Consider the following 16,549-nt stretch of genomic DNA (forward strand, 5'->3'; position numbering starts at 1 on the left):
CTATTCGCGCTCCCGAGGCATCGTCGCTTTCTGTAACGACTACTTGGGCAACTTGTCAACCATCTCCAGGCAACATCAGCTGGGCAGCTCAAGTGAACGAATAAGACCAAACACTGCACCTTCTCACAATTTCCAATGGCAGCATCATGCGACACGAAGTTTTGATGGTGAGAAAGTCATAGCCGCAAGTATCGTTCGCACCATACCATGGTCCCCATGACAAGGTCCATACGAACTGATCTGGCAGAAAAGCGAAGGCACGTACACGTGTTCATCCTGGGGCACACGGCGAGGAGAAATCTCGACTTTGACATGCAAGGATGATTGAATACGCGACGTTACGGCTGGTCGGGATAGGTTCTGATGATAAATTACGATATGTCAATCTACGAATTGAATTGCTCTTCCAAATTCCGTGCCTGCAGCATAGCTCTACGACTGCTTTGCAACTGTCTGGCCCAGGTTCCCACGAATGTTGTCATACTGAGACACGGGGTACCACACCAAGTTCTGGGACTTCTCCAGCCCAATCTTCTTGGCGACGTAAGACACGATGCTCTCGTCGCCCGTCTTGTCACCCGAAGCCTCCCAGTACATGGCACCTCCGAGGCCTCGGAACTGGAGGTAGTCTGTCTTGACGCCGGCGCTCTTGATATCATCAAAGGAATAAAGCTGCCTCGTCTTGCTGTCATAGCTGTACGTTCCCTGAGCGATGGGATCAAACTCGACCTTAGCGCCGGGCAGAGGAAGGTATTTGTACGTCAAGGTACCCTGGTTTCCGAGCGAGTCGACGGGGACGCCGTGGTACGGCTTTCCCATACCATCGGTGTTGTTGAAGCCACGGCCGTACAGTGGGATGCCGAGGTTGAACTTGCCGGGGGCGACACCGCCCTTGATGTAGTCATCAAGGGCCTTGTTGATGCTGAACTTTGTCGAGGTAGGGTTGAAAGGGTTGGGGAAGACGTTGGAGGCATGGCCGGTGGTGTTGTCCCAGCTACCAGCAAAGTCATAAGCCATCAGCGACCAGTAGTCGAGGTTCTTGTCCATGGCCGCAAAGTCAAACGCCCCATAATTCTGAGGGCCAGCGGGAGCGGCAAAGGTAAGAAGGAAGTGATACCCGTTGGCGTGCTTGGCCGAGTATTCGTCGAGCGCCTGGCGAAGCTCCTGGAAAAGGATGACACACTGCTTATTGAGTGCCGGGGTGTTGGGGTATTCCCAGTCAACGTCGATGCCGTCCATGCCCCAATCCGTGATCAGCTTGACAGCGGAGGCGACGAATTGGGCACGTTTCTTGTCGTCAGCAACGATAGGAGGAAACTTTGGCGACCAAGTCCAGCCACCGATGGATAGAAGAACCTTGAGGCCGCGGTTCTCAATCTTCTTTTGGTAGATTTGCTTGACAAGACCGTATGCGTTGTTACCTGGCTCGGTGGTGTTGTCACCGGGGAAGCCCTTTTGGGTGTCAGCCCAAGGATCGGCGGAGAACCTGTTTTGTTTAGCGAATGTCAAACACGCTAGAGCTCACAATGCTGCAACTCACACAGTACCATCGTCCTGGATGTTGGCAAAAGCGTAGTTGATGTGAGTAATTTTGTCCGCGGGAATCTGGTCCGGCTGGTAGTTGGCGCCGTAGATACCCCAGTTGGTGACATAGAGAACGTTGCGGTGACCTTGGCTCGCCGGATCGCCGAAACCTTTGCCAAACCCGTTTCCGGAACCACTGCCGGGATTGTTGCCAAACCCGCCGCCGGGAGTGCTGCCGGAGCCGCTGCCAGGAGTGCGGCCGGAGCCACTGCCAGGGGTGCTACCTGAGCCGCTGCCAGGGGTGCTACCTGAGCCGCTACCGGGAGTGCTACCTGAGCCGCTACCGGGAGTGCGGCCGGAACTGTCGCTCAGACCTTTGCCGCCAAAGCCTTTGTCAGGGTTGCTCCAGGGGTTGTTGCCAGGACCGTTCCAAGTTTTGCTACCAAGACTGCCGGGACCGTTCCAGGGGTTGTTGCCGCTCCCGCTGCTTGGCCTATTGCCGTCGCTTGAGACACGGCCCTTCCCATAGCCGTTGGTTCGGTAACCGTTGCTGTACTGGTTGTCGGAATTGCTGCCATAACCCGTGCCGGACTTGCCAGCAGGATTCACAATGTAGGTGTCTGTGGGGTACTTGCTTTGACCGTTGTTTAAGCCGTTGTTCAAGCCGCTCTTGCTGCTCTGATCGTTGTTATTGCTGCTGCTATCGTCGTCACAGTCGTTGCTGTTGTTATCATTGCTGCTACTGCTGCTGCTGCTGCCGTAGTGACTGCTGTCGCTGTGACTATCGCTGTGGCTGTTGTTGCGACTACCATAGCTGTAGCTGTAGCTGTAACTGGAACTAGAGGGAGATCTGCTTCCGAAAGTCGGCACGGCCAGAGCCGGCGTCACGGCAAGGGCCGAAAGAAGAATGCTGAACTTCATTGTTGTAAAGGAACGTTAAGAAGCAGGAAGTGATGTAAGAGATGGTGAATGATAGTAAGGTAAGGGAAATGAAGGACTGACGGGGGTGGGAACAAATGAGTGTCCGGTGCAATAGCCTAGTTCAGACAGGACGAAACTGTCATGACCATCATGAAGGTAGAAGCCATGCTCTGAGTTGAGGATAGCACCAAGCCTTTTATCATCAAGTCCAAGTCATCCAGAGGCACCATGTCTCATTTCTAGGGAGTTGGTTCAAATGCCAGTGAAGCGGGCAGACGTACCGGCCCCCGGTCGCCTTCGGCCTCCGGCACAGACGGCGAGTCAGCGCCGTCACGATATTCAGTGCATGGTCTTTCTAAGGTTTTGCTGGCGTCGATTCACAAGAAATGAGGTCTTAATAGGGTGATGCTATTCGTCTGCTCGCGTTGGAATCTGCTGATCAGCAATAAGAGTGACGTCGAGGCAGGATTAGATGACGAACCGCCGCCTCGCGTTGGAGTGCAATTCAAGTCATGGAGTAGCAGCAGCGTGATACGCGGTGTAGCGAGGACGAGACCCGTTCACAAGTCTTCAGCATCACACTCTTTTCCGCAGAGTACATCAAGCGCAAACAATCGTCACGAAGGCTACGGCACACATCCCGCGTGCCAAGACGTCGTCGTCGATTGAAAGCTGTCAAACCCTCTTGGCGTCCCCAGATTATTGATTGAGAACAGTGGCGTAGAAGCCGTTCACGCTGGCCAAAAAGTCGAGCAGCATGGCGCCGTCCAAGGGCGCTTCCAAAAGCAGATCGGATCGACATGATGGTACGTTGATTCCATGACCCATGTCCCATGTCCTAAGCAAGGGCCAGCCTCCTCTTCAATCTTCAAATCGCCCGGAGGTCCCGGTTAAAGCCCCTGAAGTCGGTATTTGAGTTCGGTTCCTGCTTTGATTCAGGGGTTCGTATCCATCAAGGTTTACCTTACTTCCTTAGCTCGGGTTCCCGTGTGCCCTGGCATGAAAAGGAGACCATCGCGCCACTTGAGCCAATTTGGGCCAACAGGGAGGGCTGGCTACTACCGGTTGGACAGAGTGGGCAGGTCGAGACGCGACGGGACCAACCCCCTCGAGGAACTCGCGACTTGGAAGGCCGTAGGAAGAAACGTGCCACTCTCTGTCTCTGGATTTCATGCCGTCTGACAACCCTTTGATGGAGCCACGAGTCTGGCCTCGTGGCAGGTAGCGTGGGCGTGGCCAATAACCCATACTAGGCCCGTCCTTGCTTAGTCGACCCTAACCCCAACCCTGAAAATCGACATAGCACTCAGGGGCTGGGGCTTGCCATCACCTCATCTACCCTGACTGTTCTTTCGCTGCATCTTTGAATTAGGCTCCGATTTGCTTGACTGCATGCAAGTCACGGAAATGCAGTTCTAAGCATATCTGCAGTCCTGCGGGCTGCACCCGCTACCCGCCTCTAAACAGGCCAACCTCGTTAAACGTTGCACAGGACCCCGACAAGCCTGGCGGGGCATCTTCGCTTCTGCGAAAACCTTGATCGTGAGTCGCATTTCAAGGTCCTTAATCCATCATTTATCACATGCCCATGACCGCCAGCATAAGCGACAACTTGTGGGTCTCGGCAGATGTAGTATTAGTCGTCCAACAAAGAGGGATGAGGATGGTTGTATGGAATTGGCAGGAATTCCCCTAGCAAACAACGCCACTGGAATTATCCCTAAATAGACCTTCCCGCATGCAAACAGCCGCAGTTCCTTGCATGGGAAAGGCTGGCAGAACCCCGTCTCGGCCAGTCGTGATTGATTGCTTGCAATACCGCCAAAGCCGCGCGGCACGCCTCGCCGCGGAATGGCATAACTCCGAGAATCCCTAAGCTGGTGCCTAGTTCAATCGCCCGGCTGTCTACATGTAAGCATCGATCACCAAATCCTCCCAGTCTGGTGCTGAATGCTCCGCTCGTTCGCCATGGTTGGGTGTCACGTGTTGCCCCTCAATACCGAGGCTGCAGCCCGATGCCCGACGCAAAACTCGCAATCCTGCCCTTTTGTCCCAAAATCTCCGCCGGATGGACAAAGTTGAACAGCACCATGGTGATGAACATCAGCAGCGCGTCAAAGATGTACAGGTACACCTCGTGGCTGAGCAGGTACCCGTCGAAGCCCTGAAGATACTCGACGGCGCGAAACAGCGAGCGCACCATGATGAGCATGCCGGCGGCGTAGAGAATCTTGAGGTGCTTTTCCCAGGGGATGCCGATGCGTGAGCGGGCCGTCGGGGCGCGACGGACTCTGACGTGGAAGTTGACGGCGACGACGAGGAAGATGCCGAAGAAGATGAGCTGGACGAAGAGGCCGACAATGATAATGTTTGCGCCCGTCTTCAGAGCCGCAAGGGTACCGGATGCTTGGTAGCCGCCACCTAGTGATCAAGTCAGACCAAGGGTAGGGGAAAGGGGCTACATAGAAGGATTCGAGACTGACCTCCGCCTTGGAGGAAGAAGGAGAGCACGTCGCCGATAACAAACAGCTTGGTCATCCACTTGCGGGGAATAAGAGAATGACCCTCGCCGTCTATGAGGGTGACGATTCTCCCGAGCTCCATGTAAATGGTCGCGGCAAAAAGGGCGGGAGCAACGAGCAACAGGATGGCTTGGAGAATGTATGGCGTCAAGGTCCAGTCAGGGGTCTCCTTGCCCGAGGCAAATCGCCCACCGTACCCGACCATCTCGACTGTGAACTTGTTATTGACTGCATCCTGCCCGAAAGCGGGTTCGTTGGGAATTTTCGGGACGTACATATGCCGCCGGCGATGATGGGTATCATGATCCATATGCGGGTGCGTACCAGCTGCCAACAGTGCCAAAGAGTGGTAACCAAGAATGCCAGCAGAAATATAATAGCACCGACTTCTGAAGGGTGGTAGTGGTACAGCTTGAAGATTTGCTCCTCCGCAGGAGCTGTGGAGTTGTCCGAAGAGGCACCAGATACTTCGGCATTGGCTGCGAAGCGAGCAAAGAGATCCATGATGAGGTACGCCTGAGTTTCGCAAAAAGGAAATATGAGGGTATGAGGATACAAAAGAGAGCGGCGATTCGTTATGTGTCTAGTTCGTAATGATCAAGGAAAGCAGAAAGAATGAACGAAAAGTGAGGTTTGAAGGCGATGAGCGGTTGAAGGATGTCGAAGGGCTCTGGGACAGACTGAGATTGAAGAGAAAGAAGGATTGTAGTAAAATGAAATGGACAAGATACCTGCTAGTCAGTGGTTCGAGAGCATCGGGGTGTAGTTTTATGGGTGCTGCAAAGTCTCGGACCCGAGCCCCTTTGCAGAAAAGGAGAAGTAGCTGGCTCCCGAGGAGCACGCGGTGCCCCTGCCGATCTACCCCATAGAAAAAGAGGGAGAATTCGAAACTCGAATAGAGCACGTCGTATCTTGCATAACGCCGACTACCTGTGGATGCCTCAAGTCATCGGATGCTAGGCAAGTGATGCGAAAGCTTGGACTAGGTCCGACAAGTCAGGCCTCGTCTTTCTCGTCGTCGTACATTTCATCTATACAATGAAAGCTGTTGTTGGTCCTCGCGCGTCACAGCACAAATCCCAACTGTTGCGACGAGGCCGGGGTTCCCTTCCTCGGGCGTGCTTGAGTGTGGCCATGCTCGTTGCAGTTATCACGCAGGCCCCAATCTTGCCTCAGGGTCTGCTTTGGCGCATATCTAGGTGCTGTGCTCGTTTACGAAAGTTTATCTCGCGTTTTTACGCTCTCGCCAAGCGCTGGCTCGGACCGCCTCGCATTCCGCAGCGGCTATGTTCGGGGATTTTCACTGCGCTGTGCAAGCACTGGTCTGGATTGAGCAGACCTCAGGCGAGGCTGTGTACTCCTGCTCACCTGGTTCCAGTGAGGAGAGCTACGGTTCGGTGAGCAGGTCATGGAGGGAGGCTCTTCAGAGCCGACGAGATCAGATTCTGCCTTCCTCATGACGCGTCCCATCAACTCTCTCATCATGCACCGCCATGACGGTCCTGCAGTGAGACCCTTACCCGGTAGAGGCCATCTTGTCATGAGGCGGAGCAAGGGCGTCAAGGCCGGAAAGGGGCAACGCCCGAGCACGCATACGACGAGAAGAAACAACCAATGCACTGCAAGACGATAGCAACAATCTGGATTCCAGATTCTGGAATACAGAATGGCTTTGAGGTCCACTTCGGCTCCTCAGGTCAACCCCCATCAGGAAAGGCCCGGCCGAGGTCAAGTGGATCGGGACCCTGGGAATCCAGATCGGGTATCGCACAGCGCTCGTACTTCGTATACACGCCGATTCGGTACGAAGGTGCCGCCGCGAACGGGCGACCGAAGCGACCAACTGACTTGCCTGCTCGTACATGGCTCGCGAAACGAGGCGAAGCCGCCCAACGGCGTTGCCGACCAACGGGGACATGAAAATGGCATTTTCCGGAGATAAGCGTTGTAAATGGCCTTGCTTGGAGACATATACTCGCGCAGGCGCCCACACGTTTTCGATGCGAAACATGGGTTCACGGCTTTGCCTTCCGTCCTCGCTCTTTTCTCAACCTCTGTGGTTACCATTGACAAGTCGCCAAAAGACTTGAGCTTTTTCTCTTGTTGAGAGGCAATTTCTACCTGAACACCAGGACCATCATGTCCTTAGACGCGGGCGCGGCTTCGGCCGACAGCTTTGACTTCGAGCTCTACCGCTACACGCCCTCACTACCCGCCGCCATCGTCAGCGTCGCCATCTTCGCCGCCCTCACGGCTGTCCACGTATGGCGAATGTCGCGGGCGCGCGCCTTCTACTTTACGCCTTTCGTCATTGGCGGCATCCGTAAGTTCCCGCTCTCCCAAGCGCCGCAACCCCTCTGCAGTGGTCGAGCCCAAGCGCCGCGATTCTGACCATCGTGCCTCTGTAGTCCAGGTCATAGGCTACTGCGGTCGCATATGGGGCCACTTTGACAAGCTGTCCATCCCCGGCTTCATCGTCCAGGCGATCCCTATCCTCGTGGCCCCGGCCCTCTACGCCGCCTCCATCTACATGATTCTCGGCCGCCTCATACGCACCCTCCGCGCCGAGCACCTCTCCCTGCTGCCCGTGGACTGGGTGACGCGCATCTTCGTGACCGGCGACGTCGTCGCCTTCTCCCTGCAGGCGGCCGGCGGCGGCATCCAGTCCGGCGGCACGCTCGACCTGTACAAGCTCGGCGAGAAGATCATCATCGCGGGCCTCTTTGTGCAGATCGTCGTCTTCGGCTTCTTCGTCGTCACGTCCGTCCTCTTCCACCGCAGGATGAACACCCAGCCGCCGACCGGGGCGTCGGCCGCCAAGGTCCCCTGGCGGCGCTACCTCTGGGTCCTCTATTCCACGAGCGCCATCATCCTCGTGCGCAGCGTCTTCCGCGTCGTCGAGTACCTGCAGGGCAACGGAGGCTACCTCATCTCGCACGAGATCTTCCTGTACATGTTCGACGCGCTCCTCATGGCGCTCTGCATGCTCATCTTTGCCGTGTGGTACGTGGGGCATCTGGAGAGGAAGCAAAAGCAGAAAGGGCGCCGCCGTCATGGGCAGCATGATGTGGAGATGGAGATGGGTCGCAGGTGAAACACCAGGGAGGAGAAAAAGTTGTCGAGTTGGAACGTCTCGTTTGAATCCCGATCCGCGTTGCTTGCCTAGATTCAAGAGGTTCAGTTTCCTCTTCATAGACATGAATCAATCAGTGTGATACGAACAAAGTGTAGGTCCTGGCGAGCCTCAGACAATACGTGCGTCCCCGATGATCATTTGACGAGTCTCGCGCGGTTGGGAGAAAATACAAAGGTCATGATGATGTGAGTTGCCTTGCTACCACCACGGGCTCAAGACACCCAATGAGGTGAATATGATGGTGGCGAATGACTACGTACGTTCAATCGAGTTGCAGTCAAGGAGGTGGATGCTCCTGGCCTACGGACCCTACGAATACGACCCGTGACAGAGAGCTAGAGCCAACCCGAATGAAGTCATCTCTACTGATCCGTCTTGGTCTTTCGCTTCGGAATTTGGACAAATCTCAGCCGCCACTATCGGTGGCTTTCATCAGCCGGCCTCAACCATTTCGAGCGGCCACGACGTCCACGGCCGCCAGTAGTCGCCCAGCAGGTCATCCACCACGTCGATAATGTCTTTACCCCACCCCTCAATGAACCAGAAGCTGCGGAGACGGTGCAAGATGACGCCAAAGTACGCGAACATGATGAGGGCGGGCGGCTGCCGCTGACGGAGCTGCATGAAGAAAAAGTCGGGCGCGACGAGGATAAACATGATGGGCCCCGACGAAACTTGGTTATGGCCAAACGACTCGAGCGCTTGCTCATCAAACGAGTCGAACTGTTCGACAAACATGAAGCACTTGATCAGCGAGCGCAGAATGTCATCGTAGGCACCGGCATCGCTGCTCCCCCGCCACGCCGACCGAATCTCCCTCAGATGACGGGCGCTGTCGCCGGCGGCGGCGTCGGGGTTCAGTTCTTCCCAGTTGCCAACATCGAGCATAACCCTCAGAGGGCTGCTCCAGATGATTCTGTGGACGGGTTCGAGGACGATGCTGACGCCGCGTATCATGTTGACCCATTCGAGCCCCAGGATGCGATCCTTCATACTGCGTCTCGAGGTCCCAGCGGCCTCTTCACCGAGTTGCCTGGTGAGGCTAAAGGTGCAAATAATGTTGAGGGCTGCAAAGGCGAAGAGTGCCTCACTATTCGCTTCGTCCATCTCGCTGATCGCTTGGTTGAAGCCCTGTATGGCGAGGGTGTGGTGGGCGGCGGCTTCGCGCACGAAGCTCGATTTTGTGAGCTTTTTTTCATGGGCAAGGTGCAATGCAGACAAACACAAGATGCCGTGCATGAGGAACTCATGCTGGGTTGCGATCTCGGGGACGGTGATCTGCCATATGTGGGCGAACTTTGGATGGGTGATCAAGAGTTTGCTTGTCGACACGGTCCAGTGGTGAAGCAGGCCGAGGTCATGCAGGGTGAAGGACGGGGCGTCACCTTGGGAGGCGGATGTGGTCGTCGAGAAGGGCGACACGGCGGCCGGGCTGGGGCCATGAGAACGGGTATTCAGGTGTGAGTCTGCAGGAGAGGGAGCTAGCTGGCCGTTATCGGTACTGGTGATGGGAATGATGGAGGATGTGGGTGACGTTGATCCCACCGTCACTCGGCCCCGAGGAAGCGGCTGTCCGAAATATACACAGGAGACGCCATGGCGATGACAAGCTTTGCAAGTTGGACGTTCTTCATTGCACTGCGTGCGGTACGGCATCAGCATCACGTGTTGGTCAGCGGGGGCGGGGGGCTCCAGCATACCTTGACGCGCCGTCTCTTGCACTCGACACATCCTGTCCTCGACTTTGTGTGGGCTTTGCGTCGGTGCGTGGAAACAAGGGGAGCAATGCCCGAGGCGTTGGGCGAAGGAGAACGGGTCGACGGCACGGAGGGCATGAAGATACGTCAGAGATGGCTCGATACGAAGAGGGATTGAAGATTCGGTCCAACGCAAGATCGAGATGAACGAGGCACAGTGGTGAACCGCACCAACGAGATGGGAGATGGAGTGTGTGAGATTGTGTTGATGGATGAACGACGTACGAGAGACAAGTGGAGGCTTGGCTTGTCTTGGGGGACTGAGCTCGTAGCAGGCAGATCGTTCGCAGTCGGGAGTGGATCTCGGGCCTCGTATCTCGTTTATCGACCTGGCCACCTGTTCGGGTCTTTCAGGTGGAGGCGGCGCCCAATGTCGGACCCTGATCGCCTGTTCGCATGCTCGCGTGCTCGCTCGCTCGTTCGGCCAAGGCGATCTGTGGTACAATGTAAACCAACGAGCCCTATCCGAGGCATCTTCAACTTTTGATTGTCTCCTTCGGACGAAATTGTTGCTGGCCTGTTGGGTTGTTGTTCATGGAGGCGCCTCGCACCCCCATCATGGACACCAGCTGTGAACAGCTGGCCCGCCCGGGAGGAGGCAGGTGATGTGTTGACGTCACGCGGGAAGTCTCACACGCGAAAAAAAAAACACTGCACTAGGCAATGACGATGGGATGGGCGCGCCGAGGGGCAACTGTTGTCGGTGAGAGTCATGAAGTCAACGAACCGTGCTCACGACTTCTCAGCCTCGACCGGCCATCATCTCTCAGCTTGGTGCAGCTGACATCGTCATGCAGCTCTTTTCCACCTCCTGCACCTACATTCGCCAGTCTCACCAGTGAGGGCTTCTCGAGGTGAAACCCCAGCCTCTGCTGTCTCGTGCCACGCGGCTGACCCGCCCAGGAAGCTACAATGTCTTTTTGACTTTCTTTCGCACCTCGAAATCACGCGCCAGCTTGTCGCCATTGCTGTTACTTCCATTTTCTCTCTCTTCATACATCCGTGGTTGGAGCGTGCATTTCGCAGCATGACAGCATAACGTAGCACAGCACCGGCACCTTTTGCACTTCATCCAGCAGCAGCAGCAGCAGCAGCAGCAGCAGCAGCAATGGCAGAACTGGAAGCCCTGGCATCGACAATGACCGTCTCCCAGCCTGAGGCCCTGGCAGCCGCCCTCCTCGCTCAACACCGCGCCGCTTTCAAGGCAGACGTTGCCGCCGGCCGCGCCAACCCGCTCAATATCCCTTACCACTTCATCCCGGCCTTTGTCCTGCCCATCCTGTACATGGCCGTGCCGCACACGAAGCGCCCTTGGCTCTACGCCGCCCGCTGGCTCGTCCTTGCCGTCGTTATCCTGTTCAACCTCGACATGGTGCGTACCACGTCGAGCAGCAACGTGGCCATTGCCTACGTCACGGGGCTGTGGGCCGTTTGGAGCATCATGCACAACCTAACCATGCTCGTGTGGATGCGGCCGCAATTTGACGCCGAGAGAGTGCGCCGGCATCCCAAGGTCCCGACGCCAGCTTCAAAATCGACCGTCTCGAACGGACACGCCGCCCATTCCCAGAAATCCTCGCAGGTGAGAGCATGGGCTCCCGGTGCTGACGTCGAGAAATACGATTACACCTGGCAGGCGTTCCCTGCCTCGGCCCCTTTTTCCGAGCGCCTTTACTGGTCCTTCGAGCTCTTCGCCAGCTTCCGCGGCGCCGGCTGGTCCTGGGCCATCCCCACTATCCCTTCGCCGCAGCGGCCCGAGAAACCCCTTTCCGGTGAAAAGGTGCGCATGGACACGGTGCCACTTGTGACCCACGCCGGCTACGCGACCTACCCCACCGAGCGGGCCTTCAACGTCGCCAAGCTCCGCGCCGTCGCCGTCGCCTACCTGGCCCTCGACGTCATTAAAGTCGCCATGATGAAGGACCCTTACTTCGTACTTGGCTCCACCGCCGCCGCCGCCGCGTTGCCCCTGCCGCGCCACCTAGCCCTGCTGCCGCTCTGGCTCGTCCCCGTCGTGCGCCACCTCATGATCCTGTTCGGCCTTTACACCGCCATTGCCTACCTGCTGTCCATGCACGACCTCATCCAGCGCCACGTCGTCTCGCGCTTCATCCCCGCCCGCGCCGAGCTCTGGCAGTACAGCTCCGTCTTCGGGTCCCCCGTCGCCGTCCTCGATCGCGGCCTCGCCGGCTTCTGGTCCGCCTGGTGGCACCAGACCTTCCGTATCGACTTTGCCGGGCCCGGTGCCTTCCTCGTCAAAATGGGCCACCTCGCGCCGCAATCGCCCGCCGCTCAGCTCATCGGCCTCGCAGCCGCCTTTGTGCAGTCCGGTCTCCTCCACGGTTGCGGCAGCTTCACGGCCGTGCCCCGCACGACGGTCTGGTACCCCATGGTCTTCTTCGCGCTCGCCGGCCTGGGCGTCGCCGTGCAGCGCGCCGCATGCAGGGCGCTGGCTCCGTGGATCTCGGGCTTGCCTCGTTCAGTGCGACGCGCGGGGAATCTGGCTTTCGTGGTGCTGTGGCTCCACGCCACCGTCTGGCCTGTGGCCGAAGATTTTGCCATGTCAGGTGTGTGGCTTTTTGAGCCAGCGCCCGTGTCATTTGTCAGGCTGCTCGGGGGCGGGCAGGTCGATCACGCCGTCTGGAGAATCGACTGGGATGCGTGCCCGCATTGGATCAAGGGGAGGCATTGGTGGCAGAGCGGCTTTGGGGGTTGAGTTTTTCTGGGGGGAGACACTTGAAGAAATCAGACTAGATCATTAGATTTATGGTAGAAATAGCAGCACCCGGAACATGAGCGACAAATGATTACATGATCACCCAGCCCCAATGACTTCACTCTGCGGCTTGCAGCTGAAGCCGGACCTCTTCGAGCGCTTTCTAGCAGATCTGTGGATTATCACGTCGAGCGGCTATTCCAGGTACTCGGCACTGTCGGTCAGGCTTCCGTGTCTCAGCGTTACCGCTATAAGCAGCTCGGCGGCAGAGATACGTCCGCCGTCCGATCGGTCAGCGTTGCCTGTCGCGGCCGACCTTAGTTCCGCCATGGACATCCGAGATTGACTTGTCGGCCGTTCAAGCTGGGTATGTACTCAAGGTACCATCGCCTTGTGTTAAACAACAAAGAAAAGAAATCCCTGGGTCATATGCTCCGCCCCGGAGAGCACAAAAAAAAATTGAATTGGCGTCGGCGTCGGCCTCCCGCGAACATGTCGCGGAGCCGTGCACTTTCGGGAAGGCGGGTCTGCCCACCGGCAGACGCTGGCGCGTCAAGACCAACGTCATGCATGTGATGCTCAGAAAGTGAGGACGAGGCGATCAGGCAATCGGCCATGTCGGGCTCGGCGAGCACCTCTTCTTTCATCGCATTGTTCTCTCGTGGCGACCAAAATACTGGTTCCTGGGGCTGGATCCCAGATATGCGCGCGCGGGTTTACATGGGTTTAACGAATTGGACATATACGGAGGAAGAGCCCAATCGAATCGACATGTGTCTCGTATGTGATCGAGGTGATGCACCTTTGGACCTACGCAATCGTCAGCATGGGTTATGACCAAGGCCGTGCCAACTCGACTCAGGGACCACAGGCTCGATGGGACAGTACACTGACCCCGGAAAAGCGAAGGCAGTTGCAAGATGTAGCGTGCAGGAACCTGAAAACAGCATCTCGCGGCTGCCAGTGGTGGGCATGGAGGCCAGGCGAGCACTTGACGTCACACCTAGTCCGGGATGTCACCTCGAGCAGATGCTTCTCAAAGCCTCATGACCATGACCGAAGGATGGCGGTCATATCAATCGTTTGGCCCGAGCCAGGATCGGGGGATCGAAGTCGCTGTCGTGCTGCGCTGGGTGCTACTCACACGGAGATGATGGCCGACAGAGCAAAGTGCGGCGAAGCTTGGTAGAGGGACTGCATGAATGGCCCAAAAAGGCCGATGGAACTCTCCATCGCGATGGTTTGCGAAATCTCGATCTCGACTTTCAGTGTAGACCAGCGCCTTGCCCTGTGCACTCGCAAGAACCCAGAAAGTCAACCGTATGAGGCCCCTGTAGGGGCCTGGGGATACGTCACTGGCAATGTCAAACAATGGCGGACCACACCTGAGGGCCTGCGTTCCTTCGATTTGGACTGAACCGTCGGGTTCACCGGACGTTGCAGGTCTATGCCTTGTTGAGCTACGGTCCGGCTGAGCCTACTACTCATACTCAATGAAGCTTGCCTGCGCTGCGAATGTAAAGGACGACCCAGCCAGGTCAAGCTGGAGGTAATCATGAGAGACATGCCATCTGTCAGGTTGATGGTGAAACAAGGCATTGGAATGCTGCGATAAGTATTGGCGGGGTACGCAGCCGTAGATAGTAACATGCTGGCGTACCACTTCCTGCTCCGTTACGGAGCGATTGAAAATCAGGGACAAAGCAGCAGCCGTTTGTGATGGACGTTAAAGACGGCTGTTCTAGCGCCTTGAACACCCGAGACACTGTGGATCACTCCAAACCAACCACAACTCTCGTGGCATTCGTAGCGCGTGATAATTGGCCAGAGGCTCATGCAGGCAATCTAACGCCAAAATCGCGTCAGGGCCGCGATGAGACGCGTTTGACGCGTCCGCGTCGCGCGTCCGCCAACGTCATCCACCTTGTCGGATGCCCGACAGCGCCCGTGGCCAGGGAGAGAAAGAAGGTGCGTCGCAAGACAGACCTAGACAGTGCGTCAAGGTACTATGAGCGAGTTGGACCACGTTTCCTAGCTGCACTTCTCCGCTGAAGGGCCCTGCTCATTGCTTTTTGTCCGCTTCTTTCGCATCAAGTGCAAATTCGTCGCGTCAATGGTGCCGATAGGTACCCGCGATCTACTACTGCAATGACCGGCAGGCGAGACATGTCGGCGTGCTACTTTCGGCGCGTAGAAGCCTGCGAGTCCGAAGCAGAATACCACGGCGCTGCAGGTAGACCCAAGCATGAGCGAAATACTACGCAGGGCTGCAAGGTGTGAAGAGGGGTTGCCTGTGTCCCGCAGACTTCATGCGAACCTGCCCATTTCCCCACCTAAGACAGAAGTCGACAAAGGTAGAAGTCGAGAACATCGTTACACCGCCCCTCTACAGTATTGGATTTGGGGCCCCTCATCGTCAGACGACTGCTGGCCCTGCGTCGGACGAGCGGTAGTGCCCCTCCGGCCCCGGATCATGTGCGCCACGACCGCGGCGGTAGTCGCGCGGGAGATGACCGGCCCCAGAAAGACGTTGAACAGATCTGGGAATTTGCCCTGGATCGGCGTTCGTGGGTGTCGTTCGTTGTTCGAAGGGAGAGAGAGTGAGTCGTGTGGTGAGTGTGGTCGCCGCGGTCTACACACTCCAAGGCGCCGCGAAGTGGTGTGCAAGCTCCATAATGACGGCAGGCGAGGGGCGCTTACCAATGAGCGAGGGCTGAGACAGAAAAGGCCTGCGGCTGCACATTGCGTTTACGTCTAAGTGCTTGCATCGGGCGCTCGATCGGGCCCCTCTCTTGGTCTCCCTGGCCCTGGCTGCCTCGTGGCGGGCAGACAGAAGCTGGTTCGATACAGTCCAATAGTGCCCGTCGCGGAGTGGGACCTGAGGTTGTTGCTCCGAGAGACGAGCGAGAGGGACAGTCACGATTGTAGTCCTGGCTTTGGTGTCACCAGGCCCTCCAAGTCGATCAATTGTTCGATTCCATCAGGGTATCCGCCGTGCGAAATGCTGCCGACGTTGCCGCGCCTCACTAGTCGTGCATCATGGCGCAGATGCAGCAAACCTTTCGCGCTTCAGGGCTGGACACTGAGTTGCTCGTCACAGAGTGCTGGCCTAGACGGGCCGTAAGCTTTTAGACATGTGGACAAAAAAAAAGGGACTATCTAAATAGAGGCAACAGTCGTTGCGCGACGAGTCAGATTGTCAGGAGGTCGTGATGGTCTGGCTACCGAGCAAGCGCAGATGGCCTGTTCCGGCGGATGAGTGGAGGCCGATCTGAACTTGCGACTGTGAGGTGCATGTGCATGTGGAAGGAAGGGAGGGAGCGAGCCGTACCCTTAGTACAGGGCGGTGCGGCGGCAGCCCCCCTAGTGTAGGGGTTATCGGTATCAACCGGTGTATGGTCTGCAGTTAGTTCGGAGGGGCAACGTAGGAGGAGGGGTAGAGGAGAGGGGGAGGGGAGCAGTACAACATGACTGACATGTCTGTCGATCTCGCGATCTGGCAGCGGATGAGAGAAGATCAGCTCGAGGATGTCAAGTGCGAGTGGGGTGAAGAGGGAGACAAACTACTGGGAAAGGGTGAAGCTGAGGGCGATGCTCAGGGAGAAGGGTGCATCGAAAAGAGGTATCGTCAACCCTTCGTCTCCCTCCACATTGTCTCGGATGACCTGCTGCTCGGCCAGAAGCAAAGTGCCTCTCAGCTTGCGTGGTTGTTGCATGAACTGATGGCCAGGACAAAGACAGAACAGTCACGGACCAGAGGGGGAGAGTGCTGAGGGAAGCGGGGGCGGCAAAAGCAAGGTGAGCACTTGGCGACCCTGGCGAAGATCGATATCGCGCTCCCTTACAGACAACCGGGGGCGCCTGAAGGAGGTTTGGCTGTTTCGGGCCCTTTCATCGAGCTGTAGCAAGGGCATTGTGGGTGGGGGGGAAGAAGCGCGAGTGAGCTAAGACAGTGAAGCCCGGACTTGTACCT

General features: G+C 57.0%; 5 protein-coding genes across 5 annotated transcripts; 2 read left to right on the plus strand and 3 right to left on the minus strand.

Moving 5' to 3' along the window:
• Positions 1-432: 432 nt before the first annotated feature.
• Positions 433-2,445, minus strand: CTS1_2 (Endochitinase 1; the record flags this gene model as incomplete). The annotated part of the gene is made up of 2 exons (XM_028642464.1): positions 433-1,486; positions 1,541-2,445. The coding sequence occupies 2 exons, from the start codon at positions 2,443-2,445 to the stop codon at positions 433-435; spliced, it is 1,959 nt and encodes a 652-aa protein (XP_028493749.1).
• A 1,993-nt stretch (positions 2,446-4,438) lies between these two features.
• D7B24_008377 (uncharacterized protein) lies at positions 4,439-5,471 on the minus strand (the record flags this gene model as incomplete). The annotated part of the gene is made up of 3 exons (XM_028642465.1): positions 4,439-4,866; positions 4,929-5,177; positions 5,243-5,471. The coding sequence occupies 3 exons, from the start codon at positions 5,469-5,471 to the stop codon at positions 4,439-4,441; spliced, it is 906 nt and encodes a 301-aa protein (XP_028493750.1).
• Positions 5,472-7,106: 1,635 nt separating this feature from the next.
• On the plus strand, positions 7,107-8,061 carry D7B24_008378 (uncharacterized protein; the record flags this gene model as incomplete). Its single annotated transcript, XM_028642466.1, has 2 exons — positions 7,107-7,290; positions 7,376-8,061. The coding sequence occupies 2 exons, from the start codon at positions 7,107-7,109 to the stop codon at positions 8,059-8,061; spliced, it is 870 nt and encodes a 289-aa protein (XP_028493751.1).
• Positions 8,062-8,535: 474 nt separating this feature from the next.
• On the minus strand, positions 8,536-9,834 carry D7B24_008379 (uncharacterized protein; the record flags this gene model as incomplete). The annotated part of the gene is made up of 1 exon (XM_028642467.1): positions 8,536-9,834. One exon carries the CDS (start codon positions 9,832-9,834, stop codon positions 8,536-8,538), a length of 1,299 nt encoding a protein of 432 aa, XP_028493752.1.
• Positions 9,835-10,998: 1,164 nt separating this feature from the next.
• On the plus strand, positions 10,999-12,576 carry D7B24_008380 (uncharacterized protein; the record flags this gene model as incomplete). Its single annotated transcript, XM_028642468.1, has 1 exon — positions 10,999-12,576. The coding sequence occupies one exon, from the start codon at positions 10,999-11,001 to the stop codon at positions 12,574-12,576; it is 1,578 nt and encodes a 525-aa protein (XP_028493753.1).
• Between the last annotated feature and the right edge of the window lie 3,973 nt (positions 12,577-16,549).

The sequence above is a fragment of the Verticillium nonalfalfae genome, assembly GCF_003724135.2.
Source record: "Verticillium nonalfalfae strain VnAa140/NRRL 66861 chromosome Unknown scaffold_74, whole genome shotgun sequence".
Lineage (NCBI taxonomy): Eukaryota > Fungi > Ascomycota > Sordariomycetes > Glomerellales > Plectosphaerellaceae > Verticillium > Verticillium nonalfalfae.